General features: G+C 47.0%; 1 protein-coding gene and 1 long non-coding RNA gene across 2 annotated transcripts in view; one reads left to right on the plus strand and one right to left on the minus strand.

Annotated features, from left to right (window-relative positions):
• ONECUT2 (one cut homeobox 2) overlaps positions 1 to 2,726 on the minus strand; it is a 51,573-nt gene extending 48,847 nt beyond the window's left edge. The window contains exon 1 of the mRNA XM_012745477.3: positions 1,481 to 2,726. Coding sequence (XP_012600931.3) covers positions 1,481 to 2,708 — 1,228 coding nt within the window. The 5' untranslated portion in view covers positions 2,709 to 2,726. The remainder of the gene's footprint in view (positions 1 to 1,480) is intronic.
• Positions 2,727 to 10,783: 8,057 nt separating this feature from the next.
• LOC105860611 (uncharacterized) overlaps positions 10,784 to 20,517 on the plus strand; it is a 50,143-nt gene continuing 40,409 nt past the window's right edge. Inside the window, exon 1 of the long non-coding RNA XR_001149133.3 lies at positions 10,784 to 11,049. This is a non-coding gene — a long non-coding RNA (uncharacterized LOC105860611). The remainder of the gene's footprint in view (positions 11,050 to 20,517) is intronic.

A 20,517-nucleotide genomic window follows, 5' to 3' on the forward strand; every position in this document is an offset into this window, starting at 1 on the left:
CTCTGGAAGCGCGCAGTGCGCGGCCGGCTCGGATCCGCGCGCGCATCCCAATATCCACTCTATGCAAATCGATGCCACCACGAATTGTTCTCCCAGATCTTCCCACAATCCCGAGAGATCCCTCCCGCCTCCAGTCCTGGAGAAGCCGCCCATTCCGGCTTGCAGTAGCGTACTGTGTGTCCTCCCCAGTGGGGGGCCTGCACATTTTGCCCTTCCGGGCCCGCGGCTAGTTCCTGGGGGCAGCGCAGTCGCCACGCACCGGGCGCGGGCGCGGCGTCTGTGCGCACAAAAGCGCGCAACTGCGTGCCAGTCGCAGCCACTACTGTGTGTTTCCCTCCAGCTACAGCACCCGCCGCCCACACAGGAGGTTTCTGTATTCCTAGAACAATAGAGGGCTGTACCTCGCGGCTCGGCCGCTAGAGGAGGCACAAAGAGTTGAGCCGGCTCCAGAACAATGTAACCGGCGCGTCCAACCGTCCCCTCCCGCCGGCCGCCAGCCCTCCCCGCCGCCGCGCTACGCGCACAATCAGCGCCCGCTTAATGCAAAGGCGGAGCCTACAGCCCGCAGCCGCCGAGATGCATTAACTAACCTGCATCTTTAATTTCTCAGCACCTCTTCCCGCGAGCGAAAAGCATCTCCCAGAGCCCCGGCGAACCTCGGCAAATCCCAGCAAACGCTAGGAGCTGCGCGAGGGCAGCCCGGCGAGTGAGGCGGGGCGCTTTACACCCTCAGTCTCTCCCACGTCCTCCCAAATTGGTGAATGTAACAGTCCAACCTTCGTCCTTGCACTCTCCCCTTGCTGTAGGCAGGGACACTGGAGCTGGCCCGAGCCCGCTCTTTCAGTCAAGCCCGCTCAGAAAGTCTCTGCGCCAACGCCAAGGCCAGAGATGGGCTCCGGGAGCGCTGTTGTATCTGGCCTTCCGTTCCCCGCGCGGGCAAGGCTGTGCCTCCTGCCAATAACCAAAGAAGTTTCCCTGATATAGTGGATAGCAAAGCGGAGAGCTTTTTCCCTTCTGAAGAGCAAAGCCCCTCAACTACCTCCATACAGGGAAACTAGGCAGCCTGAAAAACTGTCTGAAAAAAACAGAGTTGAAGTGCACAAGGTTTGCATAAAGGCAGTTCCTAGTTTCTGTGAGTTTTGGAAGACGAGCGCTCTTAGCCCACACCGCACACCCCCATCCCACCTCCTAGTATTGGGTAAGGTCGGAAAGAGAGGGCAAAGGTCGACACATTGAAAAGAGGGCAAAGGAAAAGGGGGGGTCCATAAATGAAAGCTCTGGGACAAGGAGGGAGGAAGGAAGAGAAGAGAAAAAGAAAAGGGAGAAGAGGAAGAAAAGACAAAGAAGAAACTAAAAACGAGAAAAAAGAAGAAGTTTGTAGGGGAGCGGAGGAGAGAATCAAGAGAAGAGACTGGGCACGCAGACCCCGGCCTCGAGCGCCCGGAGCTCTCGCCGGCCCCTGGCTAGCCCCCGGCCTTACCTGCCAGGCGTAAGGCGGACATGCGCTGGAACTCCGGCTCCTGCAGCCACTTCCACATCCTGCGGAAGGTCTCCCTGCCAGATTTGAGTTTACTCCAGGGTTTTGGATTCCGGAGCAGGTCGGAGAGAGTCCCCTGAGACCGGCACAGCACCCTCTGCGCGAAGATCGCCTGTGGGATGCTGTAGCGCTTCAGCTCGGCGGTAATGCGCTGGGCTACCTCTTTGGTGTTGATCTCCTCCAGCTGGCCCGACGTGGCCACCTGCGAGCCGGATGAGGACGAGGGTGGTCGCTCGCGACTGGGCGCCAGCACTGGCCCGTGGGGCTGAGTGTGGCCCGGGTGGTGCAGGCCGTTGAGGTGCGACATCATGGCCGCGGGCGGGGTGCCCAGGCCACGGGACAGGTGTTGCTCGCCGCGGGTCAGCATGGCAGTGTGGTGCGCGTCGAAGTTGGGGCTGAGCATTTTGTCATGGCCCGGCGGACCGTAGTTGGGCAGGCTCTGCTGCGCGTTGTGGAGGCCGCCTAGCCCGTTGCCCAGCGGCGTGGCAGCCAGCGGGGACAGGCTCTGGCTCATGCCGGGCATCTCCTTGTAGGGACTGTAGAGGTTGTTCATGGCCGGGAGCCCGCGCTCGTCGCGCATGAGGGTGAAGCTGCCGCTGACGTTGCCCGACAGGCGCTGGTGGTGGTGGTGGTGGTGGTGGTGCGGGTGGTGGTGCGGGTGCGGATGGTGGAACTTGTCGGACACGGTGGAGATGGGTGGCAGCGGCTGGAGCGGCGTCAGCGTGGTGTAGGTGTTGCTCATGCCCATGCCGGGCGGGGACGAGTCGCAGGACATACTCATGGCGTGGTGCAGCGGGATGGAGAGCTCGGGCCGGTAGTCGCCGCCGTCCAGGATCGAGGCCATGCTGGTGACCATGGCCGAGCGCGACGCCGCCGCCGCGGCCGCTGCCGCCGTGCCCAGCTCCTGGTGAGCGGTTGGCGGCGGCGGCGGGCCCCGCAGAGAGCCGGCGGCGCCGCGGCCCGCGTGGTGGGGGCTGGGGCTGGCCAGCAGCTCCTGCTCATGGCCAGGGCCCCCGCCGCCGCCCCCGCCGCCCCCGCCGCCGCCCCCGCCGCTGCCGCCGCCGGCCGGCCCGTGCAAAGTGCCCAGACTTTCCATTGTCAGCTCCGGGTTCATGGCGCAGCCTTCTAGGTCTTTGGTGAGGCATCGATAGGCGGTGTAGGCAGCCTTCATTCAGTCCATCGGGGCCCGGGGGCGGCGGGGGCGGCGGGGGCGGCCGGCGGGCTGGCGAAGCGCGCGTGGCGGGGTCGGCGGCCGGAGCGGGGGCGGGCGCGGGAGTGCGCGAGTGTGTGGAGGGGGAGCGAGCGTGCGGGTGTGCGCCCCGGGCTGCGGGCTCGCCCGGGGTGGGGGCGGGGTGGGGGCGGACGGGGCGTGCGTGCGGGAGAGGGGAGGGGACGGGGAGGGAGGGAGGGATCACCGGGCCCCGCCGCTCGGGCCGGCACGCTGCCTCGCCATGTCCGAGCCCGCTCCGGCGCCGACGTCTTCTGTTTGGGTGAGCGGGAGCTGTCCAGAAGGGCTCTGCCGCTCGCCGGGGCAGCCAACCTACCCTCCCGGCGCTGGGGCGGGGCCGCGCCCGACGGGCGCCGCGACCAGCCACTCCCCGGCTGTGGCTGCCCCGGGGGGCGGGCCTTCTTTGCGAAGCTGCCAATGGCCGTGGAGGGGGCGGGGCCGCGCGTTTCACGTTTGGCTGACGGCTCGGTGCCTTTTTTTCCTCCTTTGCCACTGGAATCAAACGTCAAGGAGAGGGAGGGAGGGGAAGGGGGAGGTGGGGAGAGGGAGAGAGGCTGGAGTGCGAGCGAGGGAGACAGATTATGTGAAAGATGCTGCGCTGTGTCCCTCCCGGGTAGCTGCGAACCCGGGAAAGGGGCATCGCTTCGGTCCCCTCCGCCTCACCTCAAAGCTTTTCTCCAAACGAGTCGGGAGGAAAAGACTCCGCTACGCGCTGGTGTAAAAACAACCACGCGTCGCCTAGCAAGCCACTTCCCCGGAGTCCCTAGCCGGGAGCCAGTAGTTTAGCCTTTTACAAGGCAGGCGCTAATGTATTCTAACGCACGGTAAATTCCCGAGGCCAGGGCGTGCATGTCTACCGGGCAAGAGGAACTCCAGCGCCTTCCCCGCCTGCGAGCTGCGGCCGGCCAGCTGCCCCCGCGCGTCGCGGGCAGCGGTACTGCATGCAAAGTTAACACAATAACATCATTTAATTACCCGGCGAGCCCATAAATCTCCCAGTTATGAGGCTTCAGAAGGGCCCTGCTAGATTGCAAAACAAAACTAGAATTCCAGGAGCTGCCGTTTCAAGGCAATCAAGTGCCTAATCCATCAGCGACGTGGAAAGAAAGGGGACAGTGTGGAACTGGTGGGGTGGGGGTGAGGAATGTTGCTGGTGCCCGTAGTGAGCAAACTTCTCCAGGGGGCAGAGAGTGTGCAAACCAGCTAGGATGACACCCGCGGACACACACACACACACACACACACACACACACACACACACACACACAGCTTCTCTGGAATCCCAGGAGAGGAACGCCCCACGTTGCGGGGTTGGGTAGCTGACCACGAGCCTCCGCTGACATCTGTATATTCAAACCGTGTTTCTGAAAAGACCAGCGCCCTGGCCAGCTCCAGAACGCTTGCCAGCCATAGCTTTGAAAAGTACACCTTCGTCTTCCTAGAATTTCTGTCGTTTGTCAACCCCAGGTCGGCAGGTGGAAGGGGAGCTGGGCGAGAGAGGAGGTGGAGATTTCCGCGGCCTGGGTGGGGGTCGAGGGGCGGTGGAAGACCGCCACAGAGGCCAACACCCAGCGTAAAGCCAGAAAAGTAACAGATTCTTCCAAAGCAGGTTGCGCTTGTTTGCCTCCGAAGATTCAAGCGAGCTGAGGTTGCGCAGATGTTGCCTTTGTTTAAAGAGACAGTAATTAAGGACAGGGTGGACATAAGTTTGAGAAGCGTGACCTATTTTCTTTTGATCAGCTGTCAAAAGAAGAGCAGGGGGTCTTCTTAAGACAGCCCCCTCCACCACTTCCAGCTGTTAGAGAAAACTTGATAAGAAAACAAGGGCACAGCCTAGAATGCTGTATGTGCCTTCTTGGCTCTAGAGAAAGGTTTAATTCATTTGGAAAACAGTTCTTTTCTCAGTGACCTTTTTTGCTGCCCTCCTCTCTCTTCTAGCTTTAAAGCAACCCCCCCCATCCTGTCACATGAATGTGCAGTGACGTTATTCATAGATCAACTGTATTGAGCTCTGGCCAATACGTTGTCAATTATTCTTTCAAATAGCATCTTCTCTGTGATATCAAAGCCTGGGTAAGAAGGCAGCAGCAGATTCCCTGCTTTGCCAGGCATACTTTTGTGGCCGCTCACATCTTTAGTGTCACAACAGGAGACAGGTAAAATAACTGAGTTTTTCTGTTTCTTTGGTTTTCCTCTCCCCCTCGCCCTCTGTCCCTAGTCCCACTCCCTACCTTGTATTTGGTGGCAGGACACTTGGGATAATTTGAATCAGTTAATGTTTGAAATACACACCGAGTTGAACAAAAGTTCACAAGAGTGCAACCTGGTGTTGCTCCATGAGTGCTCAGCGACTCAAATGCGGCAGGAGAGGAGCAGGACTGGGAAATAGTCCGAGGTGCCCCGGTGCTAAAGGTAGCCTCACTGCCCTGGCTTCAGGCTCAAGAGTGGCCAGTGACCCTAAGCTGGCTCTGCCGCCATACAGAAACCTAAGTATATAAATTGTCATTTAAATAATTTTTCAAAATGATAAACTCATTTACCAGGCCACCAAGATAAATCTGCTCCTGGGAATTGCATTTCAGTGTGCCTGGGAGTTGCTTTTTCTCACTGCCTTGCTTCCTTCCTTCCTCCCTCCCCCCTCCCTCTCTTCCACCATTCCTCCCTCCTTCCCTCGATCAATATTGGCGATCTCAGGGAAATCATGAAATCGTATTGGCTTCTTTGTGTATAATTTCATTGGGCTAGATTAAAGCAGATTTTTCATGTTGTTTTTCTAATGGTGGTTTGAGGTTTTACGTTTCAACCCAAAACCCATTTAAAAGGAAAATGAATGTGTCTGTTTACTGAGCACCCCAATTTTCACTGAATTAGGTTTGGATGCCCTTTTCCTTTTCTTTCTAAAAAGGAAAAATATTTATTTTCTACCGCAAGGTAATATTAAGAATATCAATGCTGAAAGATTTTCAAATATGTTTTTAAATGTTTTTGATACTTCTTTCTCTATGTTTCTTTCAGAAAATAAAAGGGAAATGTTGCTTTTTAACTGCCCCTTGTTTAGCATCCATACTTTAACCTGCAGAAGTTCTGCAACTCAGATTTTTTAAAATCTGAAGTTACACCTCTATTCTCTGCCCATCCCCCCTCAACATTTGATTTACAAAGAGACTGTATAGAAATGTGGTGTCGTAAGTGCTAGTTCATGACTATTAGAATCTGGACAGTGTACAAGCATTATATCAGTACCAGCATATACACTTCTTAGCATAGCACATCTGCAGGTCCTCTTTTCTTTAAGACCAGAAACTTCAATAGGTAAAAAAAAAAAAAAAGCATGAAAATAAAATGCATCTTCGACAGCAAACGAAGGCTATTGCAATATAAAAGAAAAAGTACTGAACTTGAGTTAGCAATTGCAGGAAAAGACTGAAAATATTTACTGTCAGAAATTTTCCTAAGTGTTTATCACATTAAAATTGTTTTTAGGCAGAGAGAGAGCATTATTCAATTAAAACAGAGACTTTATAAATTATTCACGAAAAAATAAACAGACCACAAGTAAAGCCAATCTGGATAAGGGGCCCAACAGCTTTGTTTTCACTAAACAACAACAATCACAACCCAAATCTAGGGAAGAGGGGGGCTGCTCATTTCTACCCCAGCGCTCAAAATTTCTCCAGGTTTTGTGTTGGGCAGAACGCATTTGTGCTATGACTAGGTTTATCAGAGCAATACAAAAAGACATAATGGTGGGTTGATTTGGACTATTTTATTTTTGTCCTTCCCCAAACCATCTGGCGTGTGAGTGTAGGGGTATTGATCAGGATCTGTGAGCTGCAGACCCCATGCCAATCCATAGCGTTTCTGGCAATCAGCGTCGCCCATGAATTGCAGCTGTCTGTACGGCTCCCGAACAGAAATCTTCAAAAAAAAAAACAAAAAAAAAACCTCCCCCCTTATCAAACATATCATCCGTTCGGGGGTAAGTCAATATCATTTCTTTGTCATTCCGCGAGCGAGGATTATGTGGGAGAAAGTTTTTGTTGTCTGTTGTAGCTGCTGCTGCGCTGGCCTTTTTTTTTTTTTTTTTTTTTTAAAGGAAGGAGAGCAATTTTCTAGCCATTGAATGGTAATGGTTTTCCAGAAAGGCCTCAAGCGTTTGCATGAATCGGACAACAAATGCTGCTTCAATATTGTGGGGGAATTTTAAGATGAGAAAGAAATTCTTATGTTGCTATACACAAATAATGGTAGTGATTATGTGGGGCTCTTTTTCACGAGAATTTTCTCCCCTTTCCTCGGGGTCGCTGGTGATGAAGACGCCGCAAATCTCTGTGATTACACGTGCAGATGGGCGGTGGGTGCTTGTGGCGGAAAAGGAGCCTTCGGAATTGTGGCTCTGTTTGATATCTCCATTAGCTTTAATTTTCTTCTGTCTGAAAGCTCGCGCTGATTGAGCACAGGGAGAAGAAAACTTAAAAACCGACGCCCAGCCCCACTAACTGTCGTCGGCCTCTCAGCTCAGAGATTCACCGACACTCGCCAGGTCCCCACTCGGGTCTAGAAAAGTTTTTTGAAAAAAGTTTTCTGGGCGGTGAGGCTGAACGGGTCCTTTTTCTTTTCCTTCCCTTTCTCCGTCGATCTGGTTAAAATTCCACACGCCAGGCGGGTTAGCAGAGCTTGCAGGGACTGCCCCTAACTTTTTGGTTGACAAAATTTACTTTGTGTGCAGGTGGAGAGAGAGATGGCGTTGTTAGTCTTGTGCTCACCCTCATCTGGCCTCTCAGGAAAAGAAAAAAATGCAGCTCCTGGAGCCCTGCGAGCTGGGGGGAGGTTCTTGCAGAGCCCAGATCCCAGCGCCTGCGTTCGAAGGTGGGGGGCAAGGCTGTGGGAAGCAAACCCCACCATGGCCTCAGTACTCCGGACGCAGGGAGCGACCTGGCTCCAGGGAGGGGGAGGAAAGGCGATCCCACCTCGAAGCGCGTTGGCACCTGCTCCGGGGGCGGTAGGTCTGAAGGGGCAGCCGCAGCCCGAATCCCGAGCTCGGGCAACTCAGCTCCTAGAGCGTCCACTTGCCTAGTTTTAAAGAAAGCGAGGGACCAGGGCTGCCGACCTTGATCGTCCTCCTCTGCCCCCGGAGATAGGGGACTGTTGGAGTTTTGTGTCCTCGGAGACCGCTTGCATCTCCGACACACACATACACACACACGTACATTTCTTTGGTTCGCCCCCTCTCTGCCCTCTCTGGGTCCCCCGGCCCCCTCGCGTGAGGGGTTTGGGTGGGGGTGGGTGCCTGGGGCCTCCGGTCCCGACCGGCGGTGGCGGTTCCCGGGACTGGGTGCTGGGACTGCGGGTCCTGCCTGGGCACTTTCCTCTCCGCCGGGTTTGGGGCCCACCGCAGACCCTTTCGATAACTTCCCCACCCATCCGTTTTGTTTTCGTGGCTGCTAACACTGGAGAAGCTGTTGGGGGCAATCATTTTCCTCTTTGGGGAAAATGTTATTTTAAAAAGGGAAAGAAGTTGGGGATTCGAACCTGCGAATACTCAAGGGCTTCTTTTGGGGAAGAGGAAGAGGGAGCACGTGCTGGCTCTTAAAAGAACCGATACTTTTCTCTCTCTCTCAAAGAACGTTGCATTTTAAATAAGCAACTTGTTAGCCTGAGAATGAAGAAGAATTTTCTCCCGGCCGACTTTCAGTTCCCTTCTCACTATTTGTGCCCTGTCTCCCACAGCCCCACACACAGCGTCGATTTTTGAGTCAAGTGTATTTGTTTCAGATTTTCTCTTTCAAGGGGGTTTCCAAAAGTACAACTCAAGTGTGCTTAAAATAAAGTTTTCTTCTCCTCCAGTTGTCACCCCACAAAAGAAAAACCGGCGTGATGTCCCTTTGTTCAGGTCAAGTTGTGCGTGAAATCTTTTTGTCGTTCTTTCCAAAAGAAGGCAAAAGTTGCAGTTGATCGTAAAAAGGACAAATTTAACTCTCTGAAAGTGGAGCTGTTTTCAAGTTGCCCCGAGACACTAAGCACAGGCTTACTTTTTATTTATTGCTCTCGTAAAAATATAGTTTATTTTCTCTGGAAATCATAATTTCTGCTTGAGGATTCAATATTGGTTTAAAAGTTAGTACAAATATCTACTACGTCCCCTCCCAGTGAAAATGGGTCAGTTTAAAAATCTTTGCGTTTAGTTTCAATTGTCTAGCTACTATGGAAAACAATTTAATACAGAGTATTAAAAGATAGCTGTCCAGATTTTAAAGTTGAGAGATATTATTTCCGATTTCAAAAGGAAATGTTTCTATTTGAAAGCTAACAAAGCCAACGGGGACGGTTTAAAAATATTTATGATAATCAGAGTTTTTTTTTTTAAAGCACGTGCGATATCTTTTTTAGATTCCTCGAATATCAGTTCCCTCTAAAATTAAAGAACCAAGTGAATCTGAGCTGATCTTTCAGGATAAGACGATCAAAAGTAGTAGTATCAAAAAAAAAAGTAGTAGTACACATTCAGATTATTTTACGAGCATTTTATTTTTTGGAAAATCGCCTCTATGTCACCGTAGGGATTTTGAATTGTTTTGTTTGCAAACGTGTACGAGGAAGCCACTTTGGCGGGCCGCGGGATTTGGAGGGGGCCGCTTCGTAGCCGCGGGGGCCGTGGTCGCTGCCCGAGCCGGGCTCACTCCCCGCGGCCCGCGCGAACCGGCGCCCCAGCGGGGCGCAGTTGGTTTGGCGGCCCCTGCAGAACCCGAGCTCGGAGGGCGCCCTGCCGCCCCGGGTGGGAGAGCGACACCGAGGGCCGTGGGCGACCTGTTGGCCTCCAGGCGTCGTGCCTGCGCGGTCCGGCGCCGTGCGGGGCCTGCGGGGCGGGCGGGGTCCGCGTCGAGGCCGCCGCGCGGGAAGCTGCGGGCCGCTCCCCTCTCCGGCTCCGCTGGGCCCGGCGGCCCCGGGGCCCGCGCCGAGCCGCTTCCCGGGGAGGGGGGCGCGGCCCCGCGGCTCCAGAGGCGGAGGGAGCCGGCCAGGATTGATGTCTAAATCAATGCGGTTTCTAGGCGCTTCTCTCTGCTCCTCTCCATCTTCCTCAAAGGCAAATCGCCTCCGAGGGTGGGGTTCCTCTCCCTTCGCCAAGTGTGCGTGAGGAGGGCGGCCCGCGGCCCCACGCGAGGCTCCCGGTGCGGGGGCGCGGGATGGGGCTCTGCCCCGCAGTGGAGGGACGCGCTGACCCGGCGCGGGGCGCCCTGCCCGGCCCCCTCTGCCGGCCCCACCGACTGCTCATACCCGGCCGCCCGCCCCCGCGGTGGGGAACCGCGCCGGGGCCAGGCCGCTCTCCCGGCCTCTGCGCAGGGCGAAGCCTGTCCCTGCTCCGCCTTCCCCGCGCCCCCTGGCCCCCAGTTTGGTGGGATCTGCGAGGGGGACCCTAGTCTCCGACACCAGGCAGGCCTGGCTGCCTCTGATTTAATTATTCACTGATGAATTAGACAGCTGCAATTGTCGTGAAAAATCAGCGGCCACTATTGATTCCGGGGCCGAGTGGGGGCTGGGAGGCCGCGGGCGCCGGGAAGGGAGGGAGTCGGCCCCGGCCCTCGGGTGCCCTCGGCCGGGCGCCCCCGCCCAGCCCCGGCCTGGCGCCGGGCGGGCTCCTGCGGCCGAGGCCCGGGCGCCTCTTCGCACTAGGCCCGGCGGGGCCGGCCTTGGAACCGGGGTGCGAGCTCGTGGGGCCGCGGGCCGAACCTCCGCCTCGGGCCTGCTCTGCCGCGCTGGGCCGGAGACCGAGGGGCACCGGAGACGGAGCGCGGGAGGGCGGAGAGACGCTCCCTCGGGGCCAGCCGGGAAGGGGCGGCCCCCGGAGCGCCCCCGGCCCGCGCCCGCGAGCTGCAGGCGGAAGGGCGGGCTGCGGGCGCTTCCGGTCCCCGCCGAACCGGGCGCCTGGCTCGGGGAGGCCGCGGCCGCGCTCCAGGCCGGGCGGGCGAAGGTCAGCGGCTCGCGGGGCCGCGCTCCCCGCCGAACGCAGAGGCCGGCCCGGCCCGGCTCCCCGCGCTGCTCGTGGGCAGGGCGCGCCCGTCGGCCGATCGCGCGAGCTCCCGCCGAGCAACAAGTCCTGGAGCCTGGAGAGCCCCGAGGGCGGTGGGCCGCGCGACCCCTCCTCGGCCCCAACCCCAGTCAGGAAGGTTGGTTCTGGGGTGCAGCAGCCTTGTCCTCAGAACGAGGAGATGGCCCAGTCGTGAGGCGCATACACCCTAAAGAAGCCACTTTAGTTCATGCCTCGCAACTGACACAAAAAAAGGAAGTAAGTGATGTATTCAGACAGTGTACGGAAACCCCCTTTTTTTCCCTTTTCTTTTCTGTTTTTGGTATCTATATCAGAAAAGCACTGGGTAGTCTTTTGGTATGTACATTTTGTGTCCTCTTCGTTGGTCATCTTAAAGCCATATGGCTTTTCATTACAATTTGACAATTTTACACGATTAATACATTTTAAAGGAATCACAAATTATTTAGGAAATACGTAGACCGGGTAGAGCAAAAACGTAAAAGGTTTAAACACTTCATCTTCAGTGTTTCCTTTCTTTCTGTCTTTTTGAAACCACTCTTAAGTGTGGACTATCTTCTTTTGTTGGTGAAATGTGTTCTTCAGACTTTTCCTGGAAAGAGTTGTGCACTGGCTCCTTGGAGATCAGATACAGACAGCGATAAAGGGATCTGAGCACCGCATCGCCTGCTATGTAGTCCACGGGGCTCAGTATACATAGGTCACTGAGCACAAAATGTCCTCACCTCTCTTGCTTACTGAGATGGTTTACTGGATTTTGTGACGATTTTCCAACTATCAGACTGGGGAAAGTTGTCTGTGTTCACATAAACCAAATAAGATGTGCTATGTCAAATTCTTTTCCTCATCAACATAAAGTGGTGACGAGATCATGGAATTCTTGGGGCAATTCTGAAACATCAAGTTTCGAAACACCATTTGTAATTATAAATGTAAAAAGTTCATACCATTCCCCATTTAATTTTTGAATTATGGTTGACTTCAATGTCTAGTAAAGTAGAGGTGGGATATATGGAGGGAATTTTTAAGAATTCACAAGGCACATGCCTCCCCCCCCCCTTGGCTAGATAGATCCATATGATTAAAGCAAAGATTTTTATATTTTGAAGGGACGTAATTTTTGCCTTTGCAGATGCTGTTCCCTCAGTGCATGAACCATTTCCGCCTTCAGCGCACCTGGTAAATGCCAGCTCCTATCTGAAGTTTCGGTTCCCCTTTCTAGACCTCTTCAGTGCATAGCACATTTCCTTCGAAAATTTTTTTAACTTTCATGCTTCATACTTTCCAGCTCTTACTCCCTGTCTCATGTTCTAAATTTCTTTTTAGGGTTTCCATATTACTCAAATGAAGCCATTCATAGTGGTGAGTAAAACAGTGAGATCTCATAGCATGTTATGTTTAGATTTATTTTTTTTTTACTGACTCTTGCATCAAGAAAGACTTACCTTTGTTAAATATTGTAACTTAACTGGAACATAAATGAGTCAGTAACCAGGTGCAATGATTAGGATATGGAAGAGTACTTGGAAATTGTAAAGTTATGTAAAAAATTATGATGACAGTCAATTAATTCATTAATTTATTTTTTCATTTAAGAAATATTTGAGTGCCTACTAGAGATTTTGGTTGCAAGCAACAAGAAGCTGCCTTAGACTAATTTAAGTGGAAAAGAATGTCTATGGGAGAAATTAAATAGCTCACAGAAGTGATAGAAAGGCAGGATAGTTAAGCAGGAACCAAGGGAGGGTAGGAGCAGGAACAGAATGAAGGTCGTGCCATACAATAGACTGCTTAGGAAGGTTTTGCTAACACTGTTGTCTCTGTTGCTGTTACCAATAGTAACTTCCATGCTATCACTATGTTTCTGAGTCAAATCTACAAGAACCAATTGGGGATGACCTCTCCCAGGAAATATACTAGGTTTCTAACCACCAGGGAGTGAGAAGGGGGGTGCTGCATTCTACCTCTACTGCACACTTTAAGGACTAACCTCAAAATCAGAAAGATATTTGAATAGTGGGCAGCAAAAAAACAAACCAAACTAAATGAAAACAAAACAAAAAGCACACCCAAATTTATGACCACATAAGTGCTGGCAATAGAATGAGAATAAGTTAGCTGTGGTCCCTGTTCTCACAAATCCTGAGTTTTAATGATGTGCTCACTTTTTTGTATACAGAGAAAAAAATAACAAACACAACAAAGACAATAACACAACAACAAATCTAGAACCCATCTCAAAGCAATGGACTGAGTTCCCTATTTTTTTCCTTGTTCTTTTTTGGGATGGGTGGATGTTGGTCATGGGAGTTAGAAGTGACTAGGAAGTGCTGTGTCTGGCTAGTCTGTCACCCTATATATATCAAGATCAAGGGCATAGTGGAAACAAGTTCCGGGTCTAGAGGCAGAGACCTTCATTCTAGCCCTAGTCCCATCATTGTCTAGCTGTGTGGTAAAGAGCCTCCCTTTCCTTCTGTAGATAGATGCTTTTAAAGGTCCCTTCCATGCTTAAAGTCAGATTTGATATGGACCCCCTTTTATCAAATTAGGGTCATTATGATGATTGGATTAACTTCTTTTGGGCTTTTTAGCTATCCTAAATATGAATCCAAGTAGGTTTGGGGCTTACATTCTTAGAAAGCTATTTCTGATGGAATAAATTTGTAAAGGTTGACTTTGTACTCGAAAGCACTTTCAGGATTCTCTTTTTCAAAAATGAATTTTATTTCTAATTCCAAATGATCTACTTCAGTGAATGGGCTTGTTGCTTTCAATTTTGAAGTATGTTCTGATTTTTTGGCTCCTCTCTGTCATTAATTTTCAGATCAAGAAAGGCAGAAGGAACAGAGGACAAAGAATGAGAGAAAAACAAAAACTATCATGATTTAAAGTGATTGCTGAGACCATAATGGCTTTAGAGTTATGTCACTTCTTGGAGTTTTCTACATATTTTTGAGTGGGTATTTCTTTTGAAGGGGATTTTAAGTTCTATGTGAAAAAAATATTTGATGGAGCCAAATCCATATTTAAACTCTGTTTCTGCAGAGTGGTATTGTAGTGTTATTTATTATATAATCAAAGTATCTGACTGGGAAAGATGTGAGGACAGTTTCAAGGGTCATGTTTAACATTGGGTTTGTTACACAATGTAAGCAAATAGCAGCAACCCTAGATATTTTCGGTTCTTTGTGTTCTGAAAAAAATTGTGTGTCAATCAAATGAACACATACTAAACCAAAGTTACCCCTAGGCTCAATCAGGAAGAAATAGAATTCCTGAACAGACCAACATCAAATACTGAAATTGAAGCAGCAATAAAAACCCTTCCTAAAAGGAATAGTCCCGGACCAGATGGTTTCACACTCAAATTTTACCAGACCAAGAAGAACTGGCACCTATCCTGCAGAAATTATTCCACAAAACTGAGAAGGAAGAAATCCTCCCCAACGATGTTTTATGAAGTCAAAATCAACCTGATACCAAAACCAGGGAAGGATACAACAAAAAAATAAAATTACAGACCAATATCCCTTGTGAATATAGATGCAAAAATTCTCAACAAAATCCTAGCAAACCAAATTTAGGTGCTTATCAAAAAAATAATCCATCATGACCAAGTGGGCTTCATCCCAGAGATGCAGGGATGGTTCAACATATGCAAATCTATAAATGTGATTCAACACATAAAGAGAAGCAAAATAAAGACCACATGATACTCTCAACAGATGAAAAAAAAAAGCATTCAACAAAATTCAGAACCCTTTTGTGATGAGGATACTTGACAAAATAGGCATAGATGGGACTTACCTAAACAAGATAAAAACCATATATGACAAACCCACAGTCAACATCATACTGAATGGGGAAAAATTGAAAGCATTTCCACTTAGAACTGGAACCAGATAAGGTTGCCCTGTATCACTGCTTCTATTCTACTTAGTGCTGGAAGTCCTTGCTACAGCAATTAGACAAGAGAAGGAAAGAAATCAAGGGTATCCAAATGGGGGTGGAAGAGGTGAAACTATCAGTTTTTGCTGATGATATGATTTTATATCTAGAAAACCCCAAAGATTCTGCCAAAGGACTACTGAGATTGATAAACAAATTCAGCAAAGTCTCATGTTACAAAATCAATGCACATAAATCAGTAGCATTCCTATATGCCAACAGCAGTCAAACTGAGAACCAAATCAAAGACTCAATATCCCCACAATGGCAACAAAGAAAATAAAATACCTAGGAATACATTGAACTAAGGAGGTAAAAGGCCTCTACAGGGAGAACTATGAAATAGCAGAGGACATAAACATGTAGAAAACCATACCATGCTCATGGGTCAGCAGAATCAGCATTGTTAAAATGTCTGTATTACCCAAAGTGATCTACATATTCAATGCAATGCCTATTAAAATACCAACATCATTTTTCACAGATCTAGAAAAAAATAATTCTATCCTTTGTATAGAACTAGGGAAGACCCTGTATTGCAAAAGCCTTAAGCAAAAGTCTTAAGCAAAAAGAACAAATTGGGAGGCATCAATTTATCAGACTTCAAACTATACTACAAGGCTATAGTAACTAAAACAGCATGGTACTGGCACAAGAACAGAGACGTAGATCAATGGAACAGAACTGAGAACCCAGATATAAAACCACATAGCCATCTAATCTTTGACAATCAGATGAAAACATATGCTGGGGAAAAGAATACTTGTTCAATAAATGGTTCTGGAAAAATTGGATAGCCACATGTAGAAGACTCAAACAGGACCCACATCTTTCACATCTCACAAAAATCAACTCATAGTGGATAACCGACTTAAACCTAAGGCAGGACACGATGAGAATTCTAGAAGAAAATGTTGGAAAAACTCTTATAGAAATTGGCCTAGGCAAAGAATTTATGAAGAAGACCCCAAAGGCAATCACAGCAACAACAAAAAATAAATAAATGGGACCTGATCAAATTAAAAAGCTTCTGTACAGCCAAGGAAACTATCATGAGAGCAAACAGACAACCTACAGAATGGGAGATAATACTCACATGCTACACATCTGATAAAGGGCTGATAACTAGATCTATACAGAACTTAGGAAAATCAGCAAGAAAAAAATCAAACAACCCTATCAAAAAGTGGGCAAAAGACATGAACAGAAATTTTTCCAAAAAAGATAGACTAATGGCCAACAAACATATAAAAAAATGCTTAACATCTCTAATAATCAGGGAAATGCAAATCAAAACCACAAAGAGATATCACTTATCTCCAGTGAGAATGGCCTTTATCAAAAAGTCCCAAAACAATAAATGTTGGTGTGGATGCAGAGAGATAGGAACATTCATACACTGCTGGTGGGACTGTAAATTAGTACAACCTCCGTGGAAAGTAATATGGAGATACCTTAAAGAGATACAAGTAGAACTACCATTTGATCCAGCAATCCTAGTACTAGACATCTACACTAAGGAAAAAAAGACATTCTATTTAAAAAAAACGTGCATTTGAATGTTTATAGCAGCACAATTCACAATTGCAAAGATGTGGAAACAATCCAAGTGCCTATCAATATATGAGTGGATTAATAAAATGTGGTGTATGTATACCAGGGAGTTCTACAAAAAACAATGGTGATCTAGCACCTCTTGTATTATCCTGGGTAGTGCTGGAGACCATTCTATTAAGTGAAGTATCACAAGAATGGAAAAACAAGCACCACATGTACTCACCATCAAATTGGTGTTAACTGATCAGCACTTAAGTGCACATATAGTAGTAACATTCATCGGGTGTCAGGCAGATGGGAGGGAGGAGGAGGAGATTTGTATATTCACACCTAATGGGTGCGGGTTGCACCATCTGGGCGATGGACATGCTTGAAGCTCTGACTTGGATGGAGCAAGGGCAATATATATAACCTAAACATTTGTACCCCCGTAATATGCTGAAAGAAAAAAAAATAACAAAAGAAAAATAAAGTTACTTGCCTTGAAGTGAACCCTCTATATGATCAATTTTAAAAGTAAACAATCTTTTAAAATACCAAATAATAATTTACAAATATATGATTATTTAAAGTATTGATTTCTGCATGTTGGGGTTGCTTACAGTGGTGAGTGTTTGGGGTGGGGTGAGTAAAATGAAATGGGCAGTGGAGGAGAAACATTTTATAGGAGTTTATTGATCTTTAATGGTATAAGATTTTTCCTTGGTTTAGCCTTCCCTTCTCTATGTTACTTTAAACCCTATTCATATGTTAACACTGCATTTATAAACTTTCTGGGTGAGATCCATAATAGGAAATGGATTTTTTGTTGTGGTCCTAATATATATATATATATTTCAACATTTCAGGAAGGACAGATTCTTTTTTTCTAATTTGTTTTTTAAATTGACAAATAAAAATGTATATATTTATGGTATATGACAAGATGTTTTAAAATTTATATTTGAAATTTGTATTACAGAATGGCTGAATAAAGCTAATTCACATATGTGTTACCTCATATCTTTATTTTTTTGTGGCAAGAACATTTAAACATCTACTTTCTTAGTGATTTTCAAGTATACAATATATCCTTTGTCATTATCTATAGCCAAAATGTTATACAATGTATCTCTTAAAGTTATTCTTCCTGTCAACTGAAATTTTGTATCATTTGACCACCATCCCCCCTCCCCTGCCTCCCTTCCCAGCCCCTATGGTCATTCTCTCTGCTTCTGTGAGTTCAGCTTTTTCAGATTTCACATATAAGTGAGATCGTACAGTATTTGTCTTTCTGTACCTGGCTTGTTTCACTTGACATATGTCTTTCAGGTTCATCCATGTTGTTGCAAATGAAAGGATTTCCCTTTTTTTAAAGGCTAAATAGTATTCGATTGTGTGTGTGTGTGTGTGTGTGTGTGTATATATATATCACAATTTCTTTATTCATTCACCTGTTGATGGATACTTAGGTTGATTCCATATCTGGTTATTGTGAATAATGCTGTAATGAACATGAGAATGCAGATATCTATCTCTTCAGCATACTAATTTTATTTCCTTTGGATATATACCCAGTAGTGGGATTGCTGGTTCATATGGTATTAATAGTTCTGTTTTTAATTTTTTGCTAAAGGAAAGACAGTCTCTTTGTGTGCCCTATTGTAGCCAAACTTGTGTTTGAAATTAATTGTTAAAGTATAGAACCTTTTTGGATGGTTCTGGGATGTGTTATTTTCTTCTCTGTATAGCACTTGTTTGTTTGTTTTTGCTTGCTTGTTCAGTACATGCTCTCTAAAATTTAGTAGTGATATTTGTGTATGTGCATTATTGGTCCTTTAGATAGTAACCACTTGAGGATGCCATCCTAGAGGGAAGTCTCGAGTCCCCTGCCATATGCTCTTGATCCTATCTTGTTCAATATTGTTAGCAAAGTCTTTACTAAAGGCAAAAAGGGCTACTCATCAAATTTGTAGGAGACACAGAGAAAATATTTTGTCTATAACTAACATATCAAGAGATGAAATCAAGATTCAGAATGAAATATACATCTTAGAACTAAAACCATCATGATATAATTTAGCAAGGACCAATATAAAGCCCTTTATTTAGGCTAAAAATATAAATCAAGGGAGGTTCCTGGATTGTGACAATAACGCATGCGGAAAAGAAGTATTTATCTACTCTAAATTCTGATGACCCAACAGTAGTATGCTGCATAAGAAATATAATGGAATTTTAGGCTGCATTAATAGGAATTTGGCATATAGCTTACAAGGAAGGCAACAAGTTCCTTGTATTCTGGGTTGGAGGTTTATCTAACTCTAGGTACCTCATTTCAATACAGATATTGATAAGTTAGAGCTTAGCACAGGCCATTAGGATTGAAGGAAGAGGAAACCATGCTTTATGTGGAAGAGTTAGAGCAAATGTTAGAGCCAGAGAAGAGGCAAATGATGTGGTACATGGCTGCCACTTCAAATATTTGCCTAGCTGTCACACGACAGAGGGAGTAGTTTTTTCTGCTCCCAAGTTAGAGTTAGGATCAAAGGGTAAAAGTGACAGAGGGGCTGATTTTAATGATTAAAGTTAGCTAAGAGTATATCGCAGGTTGCTACATGAAGGAGTGACTAACTGGCTAGGATGATATTAGTAAAAATAAGCTGAATAAAGCAGCAAGTTGAAATTGATAATCTCTTTGGCTGAATCCAGGAGTTGCTGAATTGAACATTTAAAAAAAATACTATTGTACTCTCTACTTCTATGAGTTCAATATTTTTAGAGTCTATAGATGAGGGAGATTATACAGTATTTGTCTTTCTGTGCTTAGCTTATTTCACTTAACAAAATGTCTTCTAGCTTCATGTATGTTATTTCAAATGGCAGAATTTCTTTTTTAAAAATAGTTGAATAGTATTCCAATGCATCTATCTGTCTGTCTGTCTATCTATCTATCTACACCATTTTTAAAAAAATTTTTTTTTTATTTCGGCATATTATGGGGGTACAGATTTTAAGGTTTCAATAAATGCCCGTTTCCCCCCCTCCCCCCACAAGTCTGAGTCTCCATCATGACCATCCCCCAGATGGTACACATCTCACTCATTATGTATGTATATACCCGCCTCCTTCCCCCCTCCCACCTGCCCAATACCCTATTACTGTAGTACCTATGTGACCACTTAGGTGCTGTTCAGTTAATACCAATTTGCTGGTGAGTATATGTGGTGCTTGTTTTTCCATTCTTGGGAAACTTCACTTAATAGTATGGGTTCCAGCTCTAACCAGGAAAATATAAGATGTGCTATGTCACCATTGTTTCTTAGAGCTGAATAGTACTCCATGGTATACATATACCACATTTTGTTAATCCATTCTTGGATTGATGGGCACTTGGGCTGTTTCCACAGCCTTGCAATTATGAATTGTGCTGCTATAAACATTCGAGTGCAGGTGTCTTTTTTGTAGAGTGTCATTGGATCTTTTGGGTAGATGCCCAGCAATGGGATTGCTGGATCTACACCATTTTTAAATCTACTCATTTGTTAATAGAGAGTTTGTTTCCATATCTTGGCTATTATGAATAATGCTGCAATGAACATGAGAGTGCAAACATCTCTCTCTACAGCACACTGATTTCAATTCCTTTGGGTATATATCCAGTAGTGAGATTGCTGGATCATATGGTAATTCTATTTTAGTTTTTTGAGGAACCTTAATACCGTTTTCCAAAATGGCTGTGCTACACATGGCCAACAAATATATGAAAAAATGCTCAATGTCACTAATCACCAAGCACAAATTAAAATCACAATGAGATACTATCTTGCTCCAGTTAGAATGGCCATTATTAATAGTCAAAAAACAATAGATGTTGACATAGATGCAGTGAAGAGAAAACACTTATACACTGTTGGTGGGAATGTAAATTAGTACAACCTCTATGGAGATCAGTAATTTCTCAAAGAACTAAAAGTAGATCTACCATTCACTCCTGTAGTCCCACTACTGGATATCTACCCAGAGAAAAAGAAATCATTCTATCAAAAGATAACTGCACATGTATGTTTATTGCAGCATAATTCACAATATCAAAGATATGGAATCAACTGAAGTGCTCACCAACTGATGAATGGATAAAGAAAATGTGTGTATATACCATGGGGTAGTACACAGCTGAAAGAAAGAATGAAATAATGTCTTTCGAGCAACTTGGATGAA

This window comes from Microcebus murinus, chromosome 17, assembly GCF_040939455.1.
Source record: "Microcebus murinus isolate Inina chromosome 17, M.murinus_Inina_mat1.0, whole genome shotgun sequence".
NCBI classification, from domain to species: domain Eukaryota; kingdom Metazoa; phylum Chordata; class Mammalia; order Primates; family Cheirogaleidae; genus Microcebus; species Microcebus murinus.